Source organism: Lithobates pipiens, unplaced genomic scaffold (assembly GCF_037356315.1).
Source record: "Lithobates pipiens isolate NorthernLeopardFrog02 unplaced genomic scaffold, aLitPip1_a1.2 Scaffold_8, whole genome shotgun sequence".
NCBI lineage: Eukaryota > Metazoa > Chordata > Amphibia > Anura > Ranidae > Lithobates > Lithobates pipiens.
In genome coordinates this window covers 584,499,651-584,519,927 of record NW_027507903.1, presented here as the reverse complement: position 1 = coordinate 584,519,927, position 20,277 = coordinate 584,499,651, and the positions used below count along the sequence as shown (strand labels likewise).

The window sequence follows — 20,277 nt, the reverse complement described above, 5'->3', positions numbered from 1 at the left end:
TGGTTGCACACAGTGTGGGCAAGCAGTGTTTAGAATTTCCAGTGAGAATATACTGAATTTCACCAGCGGCTGCCCCAGGATCCTCCTGCATAGCCATGTGAATATAGCCTTATGCCGCGTACACACAACTGGTTTTCCCATCGAAATAAACTCCGAAAGTTTTTCCAACAGAGTTCCAACGGCATTCCGCTGAAACTGTCTTGCGTACACACGGTCACACCAAAGTCCGATCGTTAAGGGCGCGGTGACGTACAACATGTACGGCGGGACTAGAAAAAGGAAGTACAATAGCCAGTAGCCAATAGCCTCCCTCTCCTACTTGCTTCAGAGCATGCGTCGTTTTTGGTCCGTCGGAACAGCATACAGACGAGCGGAAATTACCGTCAGAAATATTTAAAGCTTGTTCTATTTCTAGGTCAATCAGAATTTTCGTAAAAATAAAGTCAGATGCGGCATACATACGATTGGAATATACGATGAACTGAAAAGCTTCCGTCTGACTTTTTCTGACGGACATTCCACTCGTCTGTACGCGGTATTAGGGCTCCACACAGGTGTATAAAGCAGTGCGTTCAGATTTGTACAATATATAGTATTTTATGGATCTGAGCGCAGCCATATTGTATAATACAGTTCCATACACACAGCTGCAATTGTGCCCTGCATTTATGAATGTAGACAGGTGTATGTACATACATGTTGGGGATGAAAACAAAGCTAGAGGAAGAGAAGAAGAATTTTATGGAAGTGAACATTTTAGGGACGTTTATATCTAAACACACGTAACCTGCAGCATTTACAGACCACTACATGCGTTTTTAAGTGCTGGATCTTTCTGCCAGCCAGATGCTGTGTAGATATCAGAATTTTATTATGCCATAAGGTGTACACAAGGGCACAGACCACAAACTGTGCAATACTGAAAAAAAAAAGGAAGTTAGGGGAGAAATGTAATCACAGGAATAAAAGTCTGCAGATAAACTGTGGGAACATCGGTCTGTTGTTTACAGACAGAATTCAACCAACAGTGTGTATATTTTTTACAGACAGAAGAGGGCAAGGGGAAACGAAGGCTGGCCATACATTATGCAATTATTTCCCTTCAACCATGGGTTTAAGGAAAGAAAAGTGCTCGATTCCCCCATCAGCACAGCCAATGTTGATGGGGGAATCCCTCCCATTGCGCTATTGTATTGGACAGAGGGAAGTTTCCCCTCGCCATCAGAATACAATTATCACTGCTGCCGGTTAAAGCCCGCGGCAGTGCTCATATGAAAAAAAAACCTGACAGGCTGATTGTACCAAAGTCGATCAATAGATCAACTTGAGTACAACCAGCCTGCCTATAGATAACGGAAAATTGAATACTTACCTTTCCGTAGTTTTCCTTTCCTGGTGCCTACCCATGGCAGCATACAAATGGTTGGTTGCTCCACCCTCTACCAACCCACAGGTCCACTTTAACTCTATAAAAAAGAGTTGTTCCCCTCAGCCAGTATTCTTGTAACTAGACCTCATAACATTAAAGTGGAGTACCACCCCCCCAAAAAAAAAAAAGTATTAATGTGCTTAAAAAAATTAAAGAAAAACATTTGGAGAAATTTTTTTTTTTTACTCACCTCTAAATGCCTGTTGCTAGGGGTCCCTCGTAATCTGCCCCCTTCGGCGCCTGGGCTCCTGACATCACTTCCCTCGGTGCAGGAAGGGAGATCGCCTCTCCCCCCTCCCTCTTGTCAATCATCTGGGACCTGTCACGATTGCGCGGCCAGTCACAGCACGCGGCTTGTGCATGTGCAATGGGTCACAGCCGGTTGCCCACAGTTAAAATGCCGGTGCGGCCGAGCGGAGGGGGAGACGAGCAGGGCTTCAGTCCCCTGCATAGCTGGACCCCGGGACAGGTAAGTGTCCGATTATTAAAAGTCAGCAGCTGCAGTATTTGTAGCTGCTGACTTTTAATTTTTAATTTTTTTTTAAGCAGAACACCGATTTAAGGATTATTGAAGGGATGGTGTATGCTGCCATGGGTAGGCACCAGGGAAGGAAAGTATTCAATTTTCAGTTTTTCTGGTGCCTCCATGGCAGCATACCAATGGTAAATACCTTGCTTACAGGTAGGGTACTGCAATAAGAAATGTAATGAAAACTACAGTACAGATAACTGCAAGGTCTTTTTCCCAAACTCTCGGGAAGTAAGAACCGCTGGGTCTACACTATAGTGAGACATGAAAGTGTTGAAGGATGACCAACTGGCCACTCAGCAAATTGTCACAGGGGAGACTCGTGCCAAGGCTGCCCAGGAGGAGGCTATTCCATGCGTTGAATGCGCAATGACCACATCTGGAACTGGAAGACCACTAGCCCAATATGCTCTTTGGATTAACCTCACAATCCAGCTTGCCAAGGTCACATTGGGTGCTGCCATTCCCTTTTTGGCGCTTTTTGGGATGATAAATAGCCATTGATCTTTGTGAAACTGTTGTGTCAAATTTAAGTATTGCCTTAGGGACCTGGCTATATCCAACTCGTGCAGCCTTGAGGAGGCTGAGTCCTCCCCAAATGCTGGAAGAACCCATTCCTGGTTAAAATGGTAAACTGAAAGCACTTTAGAAATGAATTGATGAATAGGCTGCAAAACCACCCTGTCTGGGGAAAAAAGGTGATGTAGAGTTCCTGTGATCCTAGTGCTTGGATCTCTGACACTCTGTGACCTGAAGTGATGGCGATCAGGAAGACCGCCTTCAAGGAAATATCCTCTAAGGTGCATTTTTCTGTGGGAGCAAAAGGAGGATTTGATAGGTTACGAAGTACAATAGTTAAGTCCCACTTGGGTTATAGCGTTTTCCTGGGAGGTCGCAATCTTAGGACTGCCTTCAAAAAGCGTTCTACAAGAGGGTTTAGTGGCCACCGTGTATCTGTTAAAGCTGAAAGGGCTGAGACCTGGACTTTAAGTGTGAGTGTGTTCAGGCCCAAACCTAAGTCCAATCCACTCTGTAAAAAGAGAAGTATATTCTGGACTCTGGGATCCAGGGGATCAAAATGGTTAGTCTCTGCTAGTTCTGTAAACTTTCTCCAAACCATATAATAGGTGGAATTAGTGGATGATTTCCTTGCCCGTAGTAGTGTTTGGATAACACTATGCGAGCATCCTAACTCGCCCAACCTCTTCCGCTCAACTTCCAGGCCCTCAAGTCTAGAATCTCCAGGTGTGGGTGACAGAAATTGTCCTGAGACAGAAGGTTGTCCATGCATGGAAGGGGAAGCGGTTTTCACAGGGCCATCCTGACTAGGAGCATGAACCATGGTCTTTTGGGCCAATACGGAATCACTGCCAAAATTGTGACTTTCTCTGTGGTTAGGCATTTGAGAAACCTTAGTATCAGAGGGGTTGGAGGAATGCATATCCCCTCTGAAAATTCCATGGTTGGACTAGGGCATCCACCCCTGCTGATCTCAGAGACAGGAACCTCGAAAAGAATAGAGGTGTTTTCGCATTTAGCGGGGAGGCAAAGAGGTCTATTTGGGGAGTGCCCCATTGCTGGCATATCCAGAGGAAGACCCTCGGATTCAGAGACCATTCGTTGTTGTCGCTGAATAATCTTGAAAGACGATCGGCTAACTGATTCTCGGGCCCTGGGATATATGAGGCTCATAGGTTGATTAAATTCCTCTTGGCCCATGTTAGAATGGGTATTACTTTGTTGAATAGGGACCTGCTGTGTGTTCTCCCCTGATTCTGGACATAGGCCATTGCCACTCTGTTGTCCATCTGGAAGAGGATGGATTTACCTCTGAAGAAGGTGGCTAGATGCAAGATTGCCATCCATGCCATCTCCCGTGTACCAAATGGTCTTGATAGTGTGCTCCCCACCCTAACTGACTTGTGTCTGACGTCATAACAGTCCACAAGATGGGTCCAAGGGAACAATGAACCAGAAGGATGGATGGCCTTGTCCACCACCAGAGGCTAGACTTCATTTTGGGCGTAACCAACATCCTCTGATCCAGGTAATTCTTCCTCCATTGTGACAGAAAGCCCAGCTGGAACATCCATAGATGCCACCTGGCTCATTTCACCATGGGTATGCATGAAGAGAGGGACCCTAGTAGGCTCAGACAGTCTGATGCTGACATGGAATGGCTAGCCAGTGCTCTTTTTACTTTCCCTATCAATATAGGAATTTTTTCTGATGGGAGTGAAACTGCTTTTTCAAGAATGCTCCCAGATATGTCATCTCCTGCGTAGGTGTGAGCTGGCTTTTGGAATAGTTGATCAGCCACCCAAACCTGATCAGCATGTCTAGGACCAATTGCACAAGTATTTTCAAACTCTCTTTGTGCTGGGATAAAATTAGGATATCATCCAAATAATGTAGCACTCGAATCCCCTTCTCTCGAAGAGGAGCCAAGATTGCCATTAGTACCTTGGTGAAAGACCTGGGTGTCGTTGAGATCCCGAAGGGAAGACATTGAAATTGAAGATGTAAGTCCCCTGCTTTGAACCGAAGAAATGTCTGAAACTGCCGTTGGATTGGTATATGATGATATGCATCTTGAAGGTCTATAGAGACCATCCAATCCCCGGGTTGCACAGATCAAATTACTGCCGTGACTCCGTCCCCCGCCGGGTAAAGCAGAGCCGAATGGCGCGCACAAAGTGCCGCACGCTTCTAGTTGAGGAGGAGGACACACACGGAGGGAGGCTGTTTAAACAATAGGTAGACAAGCAAAATATGGTTAGATATATATATGAGACATGCCAACAAGGGAAAAATAGAGGAGAGTGACAGGCTCCTGTTAACCCTTAAAAACGGCCCAAAAAAGATCCACAAAAAAAGGGCTCCCTTACTTATCTGGTGCCTTTGGCAGCCCAAGCAATGGGACTCCATACTGCAGGAGAGAATGAAGTGGTCCTGGGTCGGCAGGGGCCAGAGCAACTAACCATTGGTATGCTGCCATGGAGGCACCAGGAAAAATCAATATTCGGCCAGGTCAGCAGGTTTGAACCGTCTATGTGTTGGGGCTGAGCCCAGCCCTTCCTTCTCTGAGCTGGCCGCTCAGCTGTCGGCTAATTGCCAGCTCCTATCTCTCCAAGTCTCCATAGTTACTCAGTTGCTGCTGATATCCTCCTCTGCTCCGCTGTTGACTCACCGATAGTCCCATTCATTTTAATGGAACGGCTGGTGATGGGGCAGTGACACAACAAGGTGAGGGACGTGGCGGCAGCAGGTGTATGGATGTCCGCTATCAGGCGCTGCCATGATGGATCTGAATTGACAGGAGCTCTTTAAATGTAAGGACGCATTCTTGCTGGTAATTAGAATCTTTAATATTTGCAAACAAAATGAAAGTTTCCTATTTAGAATAATATGCTGTCAAGTTAGTAAAACAGTGATATCAGAACTGATCAAGTCATACAGTTTTTAGTATATATAGATTTGCAAAACAATGAAATAAAGGAATATTCCTGAACTTTGATTTATCTCATGGTTACTGTGAAATTGTGTGAATGCATCAATGCAGTGCATGTTATCTCAGCTTACAGAGCTTGGATTCATTGAATGATTTTACCAAAAATGTAAATATTGCAGAATATACAGCCTCATGCTACATAACTAAGCTCCATTTCATGTTGAATAAACTAAATCATTAAAGTATCTTAACCACTTAACAACCGGCCCATAGCCGAATGACGGCTACAGGGCGGTTGTTTAACTCTGGGAGGCCGTCATATGACGTCCTCCCAGAATTCCGCTCTCACGCGCCACGGCGCATCACGGTAAACGGCCACTCATCGCGGCCGTTTACCACGTGATCGCTCCGTCAAATGACGGAGTGATCACTTGTAAACAAACCGGCGTCATGTTATGACGCCGGTTCCTCCCTCCCCCTCTCTGCACCGATCGGTACAGCGGAGGGGGAAGAGATCAGTGTCAGCAGCAATGTAGGCTGCATCTGCAGTGCCCACATCGCTGCTCACCGAGATTTAACCCCTCAATTTCATGCCAATACTCTGCAATGCCAGGTAATACTCTGCAATGCCAGCTAATACTCTGCAATACCCATAAATACTCTGCAATGCCATCTAATACTCTGCAATACCAGCTAATACTCTGCAATACCAGCTAATACTCTGCAATACCCATAAATACTCTGCAATGCCATCTAATACTCTGCAATACCAGCTAATACTCTGCAATACCCACCAATACTCTGCAATACCCACCAATACTCTGCAATGCCAGCTAATACTCTGAAATACCAGCTAATACTCTGCAATACCAGCTAATGCTCTGCAATATCCACCAATACTCTGCAATACCAGCTAATACTCTGCAATGCCAGCTAATACTCTGCAATGCCAGCTAATACTCTGCAATGCCAGCTAATACTCTGCAATACCAGCTAATACTCTGCAATGCCAGCTAATACTGTGCAATGCCAGCCAATACTCTGCAATACCAGCTAATACTCTGCAATACCAGCTAATACTCTGCAATACCCACCAATACTCTGCAATACCAGCTAATATTCTGCAATACCCACCAATACTCTGCAATACCCACCAATACTCTGCAATACCAGCTAATACTCTGCAATGCCAGCTAATACTCTGCAATGCCAGCTAATACTCTGCAATACCAGCTAATACTCTGCAATGCCAGCTAATACTCTGCAATATCCACCAATACTCTGCAATACCAGCTAATACTCTGCAATACCAGCTAATACTCTGCAATACCCACCAATACTCTGCAATACCAGCTAATACTCTGCAATACCCACCAATACTCTGCAATACCAGCTAATACTCTGCAATGCCAGCTAATACTCTGCAATACCAGCTAATACTCTGCAATACCAGCTAATACTCTGCAATACCCACCAATACTCTGCAATACCAGCTAATACTCTGCAATACCCACCAATACTCTGCAATACCAGCTAATACTCTGCAATGCCAGCTAATACTGTGCAATGCCAGCCAATACTCTGCAATACCAGCTAATACTCTGCAATACCCAACAATACTCTGCAATACCAGCTAATACTCTGCAATACCCACCAATACTCTGCAATACCAGCTAATACTCTGCAATACCCACCAATACTCTGCAATACCAGCTAATACTCTGCAATGCCAGCTAATACTCTGCAATGCCAGCTATTACTCTGCAATGCCAGCTATTACTCTGCAATACCCGCCAATACTGTGCAATACCCGCAGTACTCGGAAGTAATAGCAGAATGTGTTTTGGGGTGTAATTTGTGGTATTCATATGCTGTGTGTGAAAAATAAACTGATAATATGACAATTTTGTGAAAAAAAAAAAAGTAAAAAAAATCTTGATTTTGCAAAGAATTGTGGGAAAAAATTACAACTTCATAAAACTCATCATGTCTCTTACTAAATACCTTTGAATGTCTTCTTTCCAAAAAGGGGTAATTTGGGGGGTATTTGTACTTTTCTGGCATGTTATGGTCTCAAGAATTGAAATAGGCCGTCAGTACTTGAGGTGTGATCAATTTTCAGATATTGGCACCATAGCTTGTGGACTCTATGGCCGCGTACACACGCGGGGACTGTTCGCTCAACTTTGTTCGTCAAACAGTTTCAGCGGACAGTCCGCTCAAAATTAGCATGGACGGACTTGGCCACACGCGACGAACGAACAGTCCGCTGAAACCGTGCGCGATGACGTGAACGGCACGTACGACGGGACTAGAAAACGACGTCCTATACACTGCAATGCAAACTTTGGCGTGTAAATCCTTTCTGAGCATGCGCGGAACTTAGTTTGACGAACAAGCCTACACACGAGGGGACTGTTCGCTGAAACAAAGTTTCAGCGGACAGTTTTTCGGAAATTCCGAAAAACTTTGTTCAGCAGACTGTTCGCTGAAACTGTCCGCTGAAAGCCTACACACGAGCGGACTGTCCGCCGAAACACTGTTCAGCGGACAAAGTTGAGCGAACAGTCCCCGCGTGTGTACGCGGCCTATAACTTTCACAAAGACCAAATAATATCCACCAATTTGTACTTATTTTTACCAAAGATATGTAGTAGTATAAATTTTGGCCAAAATTTATGAAGAAAAATTACTAATCTGCTAAATTTTAAAACAGAAACGAAGAAAAAATCATTTTTTTACAGAATTTTCGATCTTTTTTCTTTTATAGCACAAAAAATAAAAAAACGAGCGGTGATTAAATACCACCAAAAGAAAGCTCTATTTGTGTGAAAAAAAGGACAAAAATGTCATATAGGTCCAGTGTTGCATGACTGAGTAATTGTCATTCAAAATGTGAGAGCACCGAAATCTGAAAATTGGTCTGGTTATTAAGGGTGTTTAAGTGCCCAGTGGTCAAGTGGTTAAATAGAAAACTGTCTTTAGATATATTTTTACTCCAAAAGCATTTTATTAAAATAAATGTAATACAAAAAAAAAAAAATCGATTTAAATAAAATAAAAAATCTTATTTATTTTTTTTTTTTAAATCATTGAATTTTATCCAACCCTGCATGCCTTGGAAGTCTGCGACAGCATATGCATTACAGGCAGGAATAATAATTTTAAGGAATGCTACCATGTTATGCTTTCCACACTCATTGGGGGTTATTTACGATAGACAAATCCACTTTGCACTGCAAGTGCACTTGGAAGTGTAGTCGCTCTAAATCTAAGGGGAAGATCTGAAATGAGTGGAAGCTCTGCTGATTTTATCATCCAATCATGTGCAAGCTAAAATGCTGTTTTTTATTTCCTTGCATGTGCCCCTCGGATCTACAGCGACTTTAAAGAGGAAGTAAACCCTGATGAGTTTACTTCCTCTTTCATTCCCTGCAAAGGCAAAGCATAATGGACTACTATGCATCGCATAGTAGCCCATTATGTGTCACTTACCTGACACAGGAGCCAGCGAAGTCGCCGCTGTCCCCTGTAGTCCGCTGCATCCATCTTGTTGGTGGGGTCTCGCAGCTCCGCCGCTGTCATTCGGCGAAGCCGCGATGACGTCACTCCCACGCATGTGCACGGGAGTCGACACGCGCGGCAGCTCCATTCTTGGAAATGCCGCGCTCAGTGCGCCTGCGCGCCGCTGTCTACGGCGCATGCGCCGTAGACAGCGGTGCCCGTTTTCGGGCAAATATCTCCTAAACCATATAGGTTAAGGAGATATTGCTTGGACCTACAGGTAAGCCTTAATCTAGGCTTACCTGTAGGTCAAAGTGGTTTGTAAGGGTTTACAACCACTTTAATTCCAAGTGCACTTGCAGTGCAAAGTGGATTTTCCTTTAGTAAATAACCCCCATTGTTTTGTGAATACATGATTAATAATAATAAAAAGAAAAACATTGTTTAGTATCGATATTTTTCAAATATTTATTGGCTTGGCCATCTTAGTCCCTTTAGCTATATTGGTGATTCCCTATTGCAGTTTTCTGTAGTAAGGTTTTTCCCTGACCTTTTTAGTGTTAAACCTGAACATTACTCATGGTGAGAATACTATGTAAAAAGGGTTAATCTTATGCCGCGTACACAAGACAGGACTTTCCGGCAGAAAAGGTCCGATGTTCTTCCTGATGGAGTTCTGATGGACTTTCGACGGAGTTACGACGGACTTCCGACTGAACGGACTTGCCCACACACGAAAAGACCAAAGTCCGTTAGTTTTGAACGTGATGGCGTACGACGGGACTAGAAAAGGAAGTTCAATAGCCAGTCGCCAATAGCTGCCCTTGCGTCGTATTTGGTCCATCTGACCAGCATTCAGCCGAACGGTTTTCCCGATAGAAATTGATTCCGTCGGAAAGATTTGAAACATGTTTTATTCCTAGGTCCGTCTGAATTTTTTAAGAAAAAAGTCAGATGAAGCCCACACACGATCATAATATCCGACGGAATGATTCCGTCAAACCTTTTCTGCCAGAAAGTTCGGTTGCGTGTACGCGGCATTTTGGTCAATGCTGAGAAGTCTGTGCAAATTTCTCAGGATGGTGAGCAGAGAAGGATACGTGAACATTTATGTTCTGAACTTGGAAGTGTTCTGTTATGAGTACTTCCGGGTTCAAGGCTATTCGTTTCTTGTCGGCTTTGGCCAGGAAAGGAGAAAGTCATGTACACATCTTGATTTTAAAAAGATGTATAGGGTCACAAAGGTGTTACGGGTCCATTTAAACAATAATTTTATATATGTTGCAGTCCGTTACCATATACGCATTAACGTTTGCTAAGGTTACATTACATTTGATGATGCCTAATGAGCAGGCAGGTGACACAGGAAGCTGTAACAAACTGAAATCAGATAAAAAATTGTTGTCACACTATGCAGTGTGATAGGGTTCAGTACATCACAAAACTGAATGAACAGGATTACAAATCCTTAGGCAGGAAAAACAGTGCACATACAGAATTTATATTTTAACTGGCCATTTACCTGTTTGCCTGCAATTGAATCCTTTAATGTATACGTACATTCCATTATTTCAATATTAGCACCCATAGAAGTGGCAGGACACTCACCACCTTGATGTGCTGGACTTTGGTGGCCAGATGCTCCATTCCTGACTTTGAAGTGCTCAGAATTTTGGACATTCTCTCCAGATCCTCCTTACACTTGTCCCGTCTCTTCTCCTCCTTCTGAAGGTGGGTTTGAAGCTCTTCCAGTACCTGCTGGCCACTGTAAGTGTGCAAGAAGACATTAATAGGCTCATTAATAGGCTCAGTTCACAAAACCCAACAGGTATAAGGATCCTTATTAAAAAAAAAAACTTATTTTCAGTTGAGTCCAATAAGGTTTGAAGATTAGAGTCTCAGGTCTGAAATTAGGATCCTTATCCTTTTCTAAAAGTTTTGTAAATTGAGACTTTTGTGCATATAAGCCCTTGTACACACGGTCGGAAAATTCCGACGGAATGTCTCCGATCGGACCGTTTTGTCGGATATTCCGACTGTGTGGTCTCCATCGAACTGTTTCCGTTGGAGTATCCGACGGACCAAGTTTTCCAACCACAGTCCTTTATACGCACATGAAGTGCACATGAAGTTTAATGGCATCTCGATCTTAGTCTGTAGGGTTCAATACTGAGTTGGCCCACCCTTTGCAGCTATAACAGCTTCAACTCTTCTGGGAAGGCTGTCCACAAGGTTTAGGAGTGTGTCTATGGGAATGTTTGACCATTCTTCCAGAAGCGCATTTGTGAGATCAGGCACTGATGTGGATGAGAAGGCCTGGCTCGCAGTCTCCTAAACCTTGTGGATAGCATTCCTAGAAGAGTTGAAGCCGTTATAGCTGCAAAAGGTCGGCCAACTTAATATTGAACCCTACGGACTAAGACTGGGATGCCATTAAAGTTCATGCGCGTGTAAAGGCAGATGTCACAATACTTTTGACAATATAGTGTATTTTGTTATCCAGCAAGCAAGAGAGCAGCACATGGAAGCAGATGGGTATTTCTGTGTACTGTTATGCCGCGTACACACTATCGAAATTCCGGGCAGCAAAAGACCGATCAGAGCTTTTTATCGGAAAATGCGACTGTTTGTAGGCTCCATCAGAATTTAGCTGGCCGAATTCCCACAAGTAAAAATTTGAGAGCATGTTGTCAATTTTCCCGACGGAAATTTCCAATCGTGTGTATGCAATTCCGACGCGCAAAAATTCACACATGCTCAGATTCAACTAAGAGACAGAAGCTATTGGCTACTAGGTATTGAGCTTCCTTTTTCTAGACTGTTGTCTTGGCCGTCAGAATTTGGTGTGACCGTGTGTAGGCAAGACAGCTTGAGCGGAATTCCGTTGGGAAAACCATCATACCTTTTTCCGACCATAATTTCGATCGTGTGTACACGCCATTAGGGATCCTGTAGCTGGCAAGTTGCCATCAGGATCAGAACGAATATTGTGATGTTGGCTAATGTATAAAAACAGAGAGCATGTGGGTCTCATCTTGCTTTGCCTCTAAATGCTGTTCTTACTGTTGCTTAACTCTCAGATGCTGAGCCCTCTTCATGCTGTGCCAATGATTCTCTACAAGAAAATGTGTGTTTCTAAACTGCATTCTGTACTTAGGCCCTAAATCCCTCCTGTTTGCTATTATCTGGTATATGAGACGGGCCCTATACCTCCAGTTGTAAGTTTAATGTCCACTACTGTGCACATGCCCTCTTTGACTCCCTGGGGCTAGCGCCTTTAAGGGGATTAGGATGCCAGGAGGCTGGGCGGGGTTTATGATCATGTGACCTTTGTGATCAGCTGTCACGGTGGTCACCTGATTGGAACGTTCCTTATCGCAAGCAGCAATCGGGAGCTTTCCGCTACTGCCGGTAACTCTGTTGGGAGTGCGCAGAGCGCGTGCTCTGGGCACAGCTGTTTTTTATACTAATGCACACAAATATGCGGCCGCTCGGCGACAAGGCCCACTTGTCGAGAGGCAACGTATTTTCGTGTGGCCACTGCCAAGAGCTTAAAGCAGAACTTAAGTCTGTAATACTTACCTCTGCTTCAATGGCCCAACGCCCACAAAGTCCCTCACCAATGTCTACATCTTCTCCCCAGCTTCTTCCAGAAGCCAGTCTCCGGCCATCTTGATTGACCAGTATGGTATAACGTCACTTCCACACATGGGTAGCATTACAGTCATCCCAGCACACAGGCTCAGTGTACATTCTACAAAAGACCCTGTCGGGGCCTGGACCTGACCCCAGGACCTCTGGTGTTTCTGGCAGTAATTCCTTTTGTTGAGCCGTCGGAGATGCTGGACAGCTCCCTGCCTGATTTGCTTAGACAACCTTACCTTATAACTCTTTGCTCCTCCCATGAACTTCCTGATTTAAGCCGTGTCTCGGCTCTTCCTGTATGCCAGATTATTGTACCCTTTCCAGCTAATATCTCGCTCTTGTCACTCCTGCCGTCGTCCGTACCTTTGCCACTCATTACTGACCTTTGGCTTGTTCCTTGACTACACTTCTGCTTGATTTCTACCTGCTATATCTGCTACTGGACCCCAGATTGCTCACCTTCTGGCGAGGCAATCCTAAAGACCGTGGCCTGGTACTAACATGCAACAAAACTCATCTCTACCATCAGGAGCTCTGGTGAACACCAGTTAGTACTTAGACCCCGCACCTCGGGTGAGCCTGTGTTATCTGCCAGGCTGGCCTGCTTGTCCACTTATCCAGCTGGTTGGTGGGAGCCTCTCCACTGCTAAAGCTAGAAGTCTCGGGCCTGACCCCTGACCATGACAGACTGTGAACAGGCAGGTAGATTTATTTGATTGCAGAAGAGATATTGTATGTTGATCACATCAAAAATTCAGAACTGTCATGTCCAGTGCTCACTTCCTTTGCTATCATAAAGAGAGTAATTAGCCCACTTAGTTCTTGGGACTACAGAATGATTAACCTTTATGTTGAGGAGATGGGAGAGTGGGTAGGTATGAAAAGTTTGGTAAGAGAAAACTGGGCAGGGCTGACACCACTCGGTCCACAAAAAATGCTGTGCTGTCAGCTCACAACAGAATTTAGGAGCTGTTACTGGCAGATCAACACATATTTTTCTTACACTCATGGGGTCTTTAAAGGGATAAAATAGTTAGAATGTATAGGCGCAGGTTTACTCTGAAAAGACCATTCTTCTTCTAAAATGGTACCATCCACCATCCAATTCAAGGACGGTAATCAGTGTGATTCTATAAATGATCTACCTGGATAGCTTGGCCTCTCCTGAGTATTTGAGCTCTTGGAAGATGTCATGCAGCCTCTCCTTTTCTTCCTTCAGCCTCACCAGGGTCTTCTCATTCTCGCTCTTCAGTTCCTCCAAGTGTTGATAAGTCTCTCCCTGCGCTACAAAACGCCTGACCACTTCCTGATTCCAGAGTGGGACACAGAAAAGAAATAGGTTACATTAGTCTGCTCAGAGATAAAGTATCCCTATGATTGTAGTTACAAATAATGCATTCCTGCCTTCCTAAGTCAGAACAAATACAGCCTTGACCTCAATTTATGAGAACCCCACCCAGATCTGATTATATCTAGACAGACCACAACAAGCCTCAGCCTTCTGAAATTCAAAACCTGGGAAAATCATACAAGCTGAATGATTTGGGTTCCTGCTTTGGGCCATCTTCACCTGAATATGCAACTCAAAACCCGGGGAAATCATACCAAGCTGAATGATTTGAATTCCTGCGTTGGGAATGCACCACCCAAATATGCAGCCAAAGGCAACTCTTTTTTTTTTTTTTTTCCTGGTTCTCATCGTTTGATTTGACCAGTAAATAAAAAAAAGGTCTTCCTGTGAATCTTGTTGGCACAGTGGTGGGAAGAGCTGGGTGCAAATTCATTCATTGCATTGAAGAAAAAGAGGTTTACCTTTTACATACGGAAAGGCTTATTTACAGTAAGAGCAGTGAAAAAGGTGGAACGGCTTTCACAGGAGCTAGCTGTAGTCAACTCTGTTGATTTCTTCAAAAATGTTGGATGTGTTTCGAAGTGCACAAAATAAACCTGGCTATTTACAGTATAAATATAAAAAAATTACACTGGAAAATGTTGATCCGGGTAATATCAAAATGGTTTAGGGCAATAGGAAGGATTTTTTGCTGTCAGAGCAAATAGGTTTTTGCCTTGCTCTGGATCAACTGCATGTTTACGGTTCTATGAAGGTAGGCTCTAATTAATTTGTTACTATGAGGCTCGGTTTACACTGCAGCGACGGCAAAGTCGTACGACTTGCCTGCAACTTCCTTTACGACTTGGATGCCATTTAGGAGCCGGTATAAAGGCTGAAATCGCATCCAAATTGGACCAAATTAGTACAGGAACCTCTTCTAAAGCTGGAGCGACTTGTGTAGTTAGTATCAGATCAGGCGGCTCTCATAGGGAAACAACGAATTTGGCATGTCATGCGACTTGGGGTCTCACAAGTCGGAATCCCATGTCGCAGCAGTGTGAACTGAGCTTTAGTTGAACGTAACGGCCGTGTCTTTTTTTCAATTTAAATATATAACTATGTAAACAATCTCTAACCTGTGATCTATAATTTATGGCATAACTCAGGTAATTTCAACCCCCCCAACTTTTGACCCCCATCATGATGTAATGTAATATAAATATAAATTAAATGAAGGAGATGGAACTCTCTAAACTGCATTGATACCCTCATATTATGAATACACAGTATGTCATCTACTTTCTTTCATACTAAAGAATGTCTCATATGTTTTGTTTATGGCCTATGGACCTCTAACACTGCCCCTAATCGTATTTAAACCCAACATGGAAATCCAGCTTTACCAGAAAGTACAAAAATAAGTGCTATCTTTGGTTTTAACTAGGGTTGCACCGATACCACTTATTTAAGACCGAGTACAAGCACCGATACTTTTTTTCAAGTACGCGCTGATACCGATTACTGATACTTTTTTAAATGTCATGTGACAGTGACATTAATATGCATAATATATATATATTTATTTATTTATTTTTTACAATGCTTTTATTTGAATTTTTTTTTGGGGGGGGGGGGGGAGTGGACAGTGTCAGTTGTTTTTTTACTTTATTTTTTATTATTTTTACACTTTTACTTAAATATTTATTTATTACAATTTTTCCCTTTTCTTTCTATCAACCCTGTTGGGAGGGGGGAGTGGCTTTGGTGAGATACCTGGGGTCTAAACAGACCCCGGATATCTCCCCTTTGAGACACGGAAAGAGACAGGGGACACAGACTCCTCAGTCCCTTTCTGTGCAGCCTCAGCTGCACTAAAGATGAATGGACTGAAGACAGAGGCTGCTCTTCAGTCATGAACTGAAGAATCATAAACACAGTTTACTCTACTCGGTTATGAATGAACAGGGTCAGTGATTAAACGGAGGGGGAGCAGAGGGAGACCGGAGGACAGAGGGGGCGGAAGAGCACAGAGGGGGACTGGAGGAGGACATGGAGGGGAACCTTAGGAGCACGGAAGAGGAAATAGAGAAGGACACACGGGACAGTCAGGGATGATTGGTTCGGCGGTGGGGGGGGGGGGAGTTACAAGCACCGGTCCCCCTGTCTATACTGTCATGGTCGCAGCAGTCGCACTTGTGACTGGGCCCTGCCATTTTGCCACTGTGGGGGGCCCCAAGCCCCGGCATCTCCCCCTGCACCTTTGGCTGTCTGTTTATTATGCAGTGGGGGGAGGTGGAAGGCGACGATTGGCAGCTCTATGCTGCCCGTGGGTGGCGGGATCTCCCTGGGGCTAGTATTTCTCTTCCAGAGTCTGTACAGTGGAGAGGGGAGGGGCCTCTGATCCGGGCATGTATCAGTTTCACTCTTCAGTGTACAAGTGATTCGCTCTGCTTGTACACTCTTGCTGATACATACCTGGGTCAGTGCCCCTCCCCTCTCCCTCTCCACCGTATACTGGAAAAGAGAACTACAAGGCCAAGGAAGATCCTGTGGCACGCGGGCACCATAGATCTAGGGACCCTGATGTAAGGGAGGGCTCTCTGGGGACCCTGATGTAATGGGGGGGGGGCTCTGGGGACCCTGATGTAAGGAGGGACTCTCTGGGGATCCTAATGTAAGGAGGAGCTCTCTGGGACCTTGATGAAAGGGGGGCTCTCTGGGGGCCATGATGTAATGAGGGGGCACTGGGCACCTTGATGAAAGGGGGGCTCTCTGGGGACCCTGATGTAAGGGGGGCTCTCTGTGGACCCTGATGTAAGGGGGGCTCTCTGGGGATCCTGATGTAAGGAGGGGCTCTCTGGGGACTTTGATGTAAGGGGGGCTCTCTGGGGACCCTATTGTAAGTAAGGAGGCTTTCTGGGGACCTTGATGTAAGGGGAGGCTCTCTGGTTATCCTGATGTAAGGGGAGGCTCTCTAGGGACCCTAATGAAAGGGGAGGCCCACTGGGGACACTGATGTAATAGGGGTTGATTTACTAAAACAGATGAGTGTAAAATCTGGTTCAGCTCTGCAAATAAACCATTTTTCTTTTTTTGCCAAAGCTTAATTGAACAAACTGAAGTTAGAAGCTGATTGGCTACCATGCACAGCTGCACCAGTTTTTGCACTCTCCAGTTTTAGTAAATCAACCCCATAGCCTCACATAAATGTGTCGATCAACCTTTTTACTTTTCAGGAGAAATATTATCCATTGTCATCTAGCCTGTATAGGTACCTTCTCTTTACCCCCAAATCAAGAAACCCTTTACCTGTGTGTCAGTCACCCCAGTGGCCTCCTTGATCTTCTGAAAAGCTTCCTGATAAGTGCGGATCGCTTTTTCCTCCTCCTGTCCGCTTGCCACCAGTTGAGTTTCCACAGGCGTGTCCTCTCCTGGCAATGGTACTCGCTGAGCCTATAAAAACAGGCAGAAGGATGGTTATAACCCAATGCAGAGAAATACAGCAACGTATGGGGGTACCAATTCACTGTTCCCCCACCCTTTATACATTTACAGCCCTTAGTTGTGTAGGGCACCACCCTCTCTAATGTGCCCAATCGCAGAGATATCACACATATACTTTGTTATTAGACCCCGCCCACGAGGTATTATATTGTGAAGTTTATCACAATATAATACCTTGTGGGCGGGGTCTAATAACAAAGTATATGCGTGATATCTCTGGGATTAGGCACATTAGAGAGGGAGATAGGCAGCTTAACTTGAATTGGAGGCAAAGGGGTCATGTGTATCAGACAGAGGGCTGACAATGTAATTTATAGCAAATTAAGGGTACCAAGCAAAGTGTGGGACTGCATTGGGAATTCTATGTTTCTTGACAAGTTTGCTTTAAAGAGACCTTTCATTAATTTCAACAACAATTTTCTCTTAAGATTATATATGCATTACTCTTATTTTATGTATATTATTTACCTGTGAAAGCCTCCTTTGTGCAGATTGTTGCTGAGAGCCGCCATCTTGGATGTGTTGTCCGCAGCCAAAAGCAGACTCAGAGCTGTCACTCAAGTATCACAATATATTCCCCTTCTCCCCCAGCAGCTACATATAAGGTTATATAGGGAGGTGAAGGGAGGGGCAGATGTGCTGGGCCAGCACAGACACCAATTAAATGCTCCTAAAGGAGGAGAGGGCTGTGATATACAAGGAGGGGCTGTGCTAGGCAAGTTACTCTCCTGGAGTAGTCAAATTTGCTAACATGCTCAAAGGTACATTGCAAGGCAAAAAAATCATTTATGGAAATTAAAAATGCTGCAATCGAGCATTTACAGTATCTCAGTGAGTACACCCCTCACATTTTTGTAAATATTTTATTCCATCTTTTCATGGTGACAACACTGTAGAAATTACACTTTGCTACAATGTAAAGTAGTGAGTGTACAGCTTGTATAACAGTGTAAATTTGCTGTCCCCTCAAAATAACTCAACACACAGCCATTAACGTCTACACCGCTGGCAACAAAAGTGAGTACACCCTTAAGTGAAAATGTCCAAATTGGACCCTATTGTCAATATTTTGTGTGGCCACCACTATTTTCCAGCACTGCCTTAACCCTCTTGGGCATGGAGTTCACCAGAGCTTCACAGGTTGTCACTGGAGTCCTCTTCCTCTCCTCCATGATGACATCAGGGAGCTGGTGGATGTTAGAGATCTTGCGCTCCCCCTCCTTCCATTTGAGGATGCCCCACAAATGCTCAATAGGTTTTAAGTCTGGAGACATGCTTGGCCAGTCCATCACCTTTAAGCTCAGCTTCTTTAGCAAGGCAGTGGTCATCTTGGAGGTGTGTTTGGGGTTGTTATCATATTGGAATACTGCCCTGAGGCCCAGTCTCCAAAAGGAGGGGATCATGCTCTGCTTCACTATGTCACAGAACATGTTGGCATTCATGGTTCCCTCAATGAACTGTAGCTCCCCAGTGCCGGCAGCACTCATGCAGCCCCAGACCATGACATTCCCACCACCTTGCTTGACTGTAGGCAAGACACACTTGTCAGGGACACACAAAAGTGAGTACACCCAGAATGGCAGGGACAAACAATATTTACTTTGATTGTTCTCATAAGATTCACGCATGGATCATCAGAGCGGTATTGTCTGTGCAGGAGGGTGGCCCGGTGTTCTGTCAGATTAGGCAACCCGTCAGAATTGGTAACGGAAGTGACGTTCTGTCGCCGCCACACCCACACTCCACCACCGTAAGGATACACCGAGAAGGGGGCAAGCGGACATCTTGTTACACCCACGGAGTTTTACATTTCACAGTTATTTTTAACAGGAAACGGAGCATATAATGAGAAATACAGTATTTAGATATCCCTCGGACTGTTTACATGTTGAATTATAAATACAGCGCTGTTCTGTCACATTAGCAAACCTGGAGGTTTGCCGCTGCTTTTAAAATTCAACATCTAAACAGTTCGTCGGATTTCTAAATATTGTATTTCACCTTATAAGCTCCATTTTCTGTGAAAAATAACTGTGAAATGCAAAACTCCGGTGGATGTAACAAGATGTCCGCTTGGCCCCTTCTCGGTGTATCGTTACTATGGAGGAGTGTGGGGTGTAGCAAGATGGCGGTGACGGAACGTCACTTCCGTTACCAATTCTGACGGGTCACCATATCTGACGGAACACCTGCATTCAATGTACCAGCTTTATCTCAGAGAAAAAAGGGCAGTGAATGACATGATTGCGAGTTCACTGCCTCCTGCTTTGCTTTTGGTTATTTTTGCCATCAGTATCAGTCTGCGCACAGTAAATTGTCTTTCACGGTATATTGCAGTGATGGCGAACCTTGGCACCCCAGATGTTTTGGAACTACATTTCCCATGATGCTCATGAACTCTGCAGTGTATGAGTATCATGGGAAATGTAGTTCCAAAACATTTGGAGTGCCAAGGTTCGCCATCCCTGGTATATTGGATGTGCCAAGTGCAATCAAACAGTATTCCTCACCCTGCGATCTTTCTCGGCAAATAATCGCCTTTCCTCTGCTTTCCGCTTATACTCCTGCAGGATTGTCTCTCTCTCTCTGCGCTCACGGTGAAACTCCTCCTCCTGCAGCTGAAGTTCTGCCTGTAAAAAATCATGTACTTTACAATGTTGCTTCAATTATATTACCCTTATCATCCAAACAACATATAAGACCATATAATAGACCATATACAGATAAATATACAGTAATATACAGATATGACTGGGTGCCTTGTGTGTAATGTTATAAAAGAGCGGTATAATACACAATTATGACTGATCAATCTCCAGTGGAGCCTTCGCTGTGTATAATGTAATAATGGAGCTGTATAATATAAAGATATAACCAGGACC

At 44.4% G+C, this 20,277-nt stretch overlaps 1 protein-coding gene across 2 annotated transcripts in view; it reads right to left on the bottom strand.

The window, feature by feature from the left end:
* ODAD3 (outer dynein arm docking complex subunit 3) overlaps positions 1-20,277 on the bottom strand; it is a 66,832-nt gene that overhangs the window by 12,041 nt on the left and 34,514 nt on the right. For both annotated transcript variants that reach the window (XM_077470360.1, XM_077470359.1), the window contains 4 exons: positions 19,906-20,025; positions 17,201-17,344; positions 13,704-13,864; positions 10,522-10,678 (listed from right to left, as the gene is read on the bottom strand). In XM_077470360.1, coding sequence (XP_077326486.1) covers positions 10,522-10,678; positions 13,704-13,864; positions 17,201-17,344; positions 19,906-20,025 — 582 coding nt within the window. The remainder of the gene's footprint in view (positions 1-10,521; positions 10,679-13,703; positions 13,865-17,200; positions 17,345-19,905; positions 20,026-20,277) is intronic.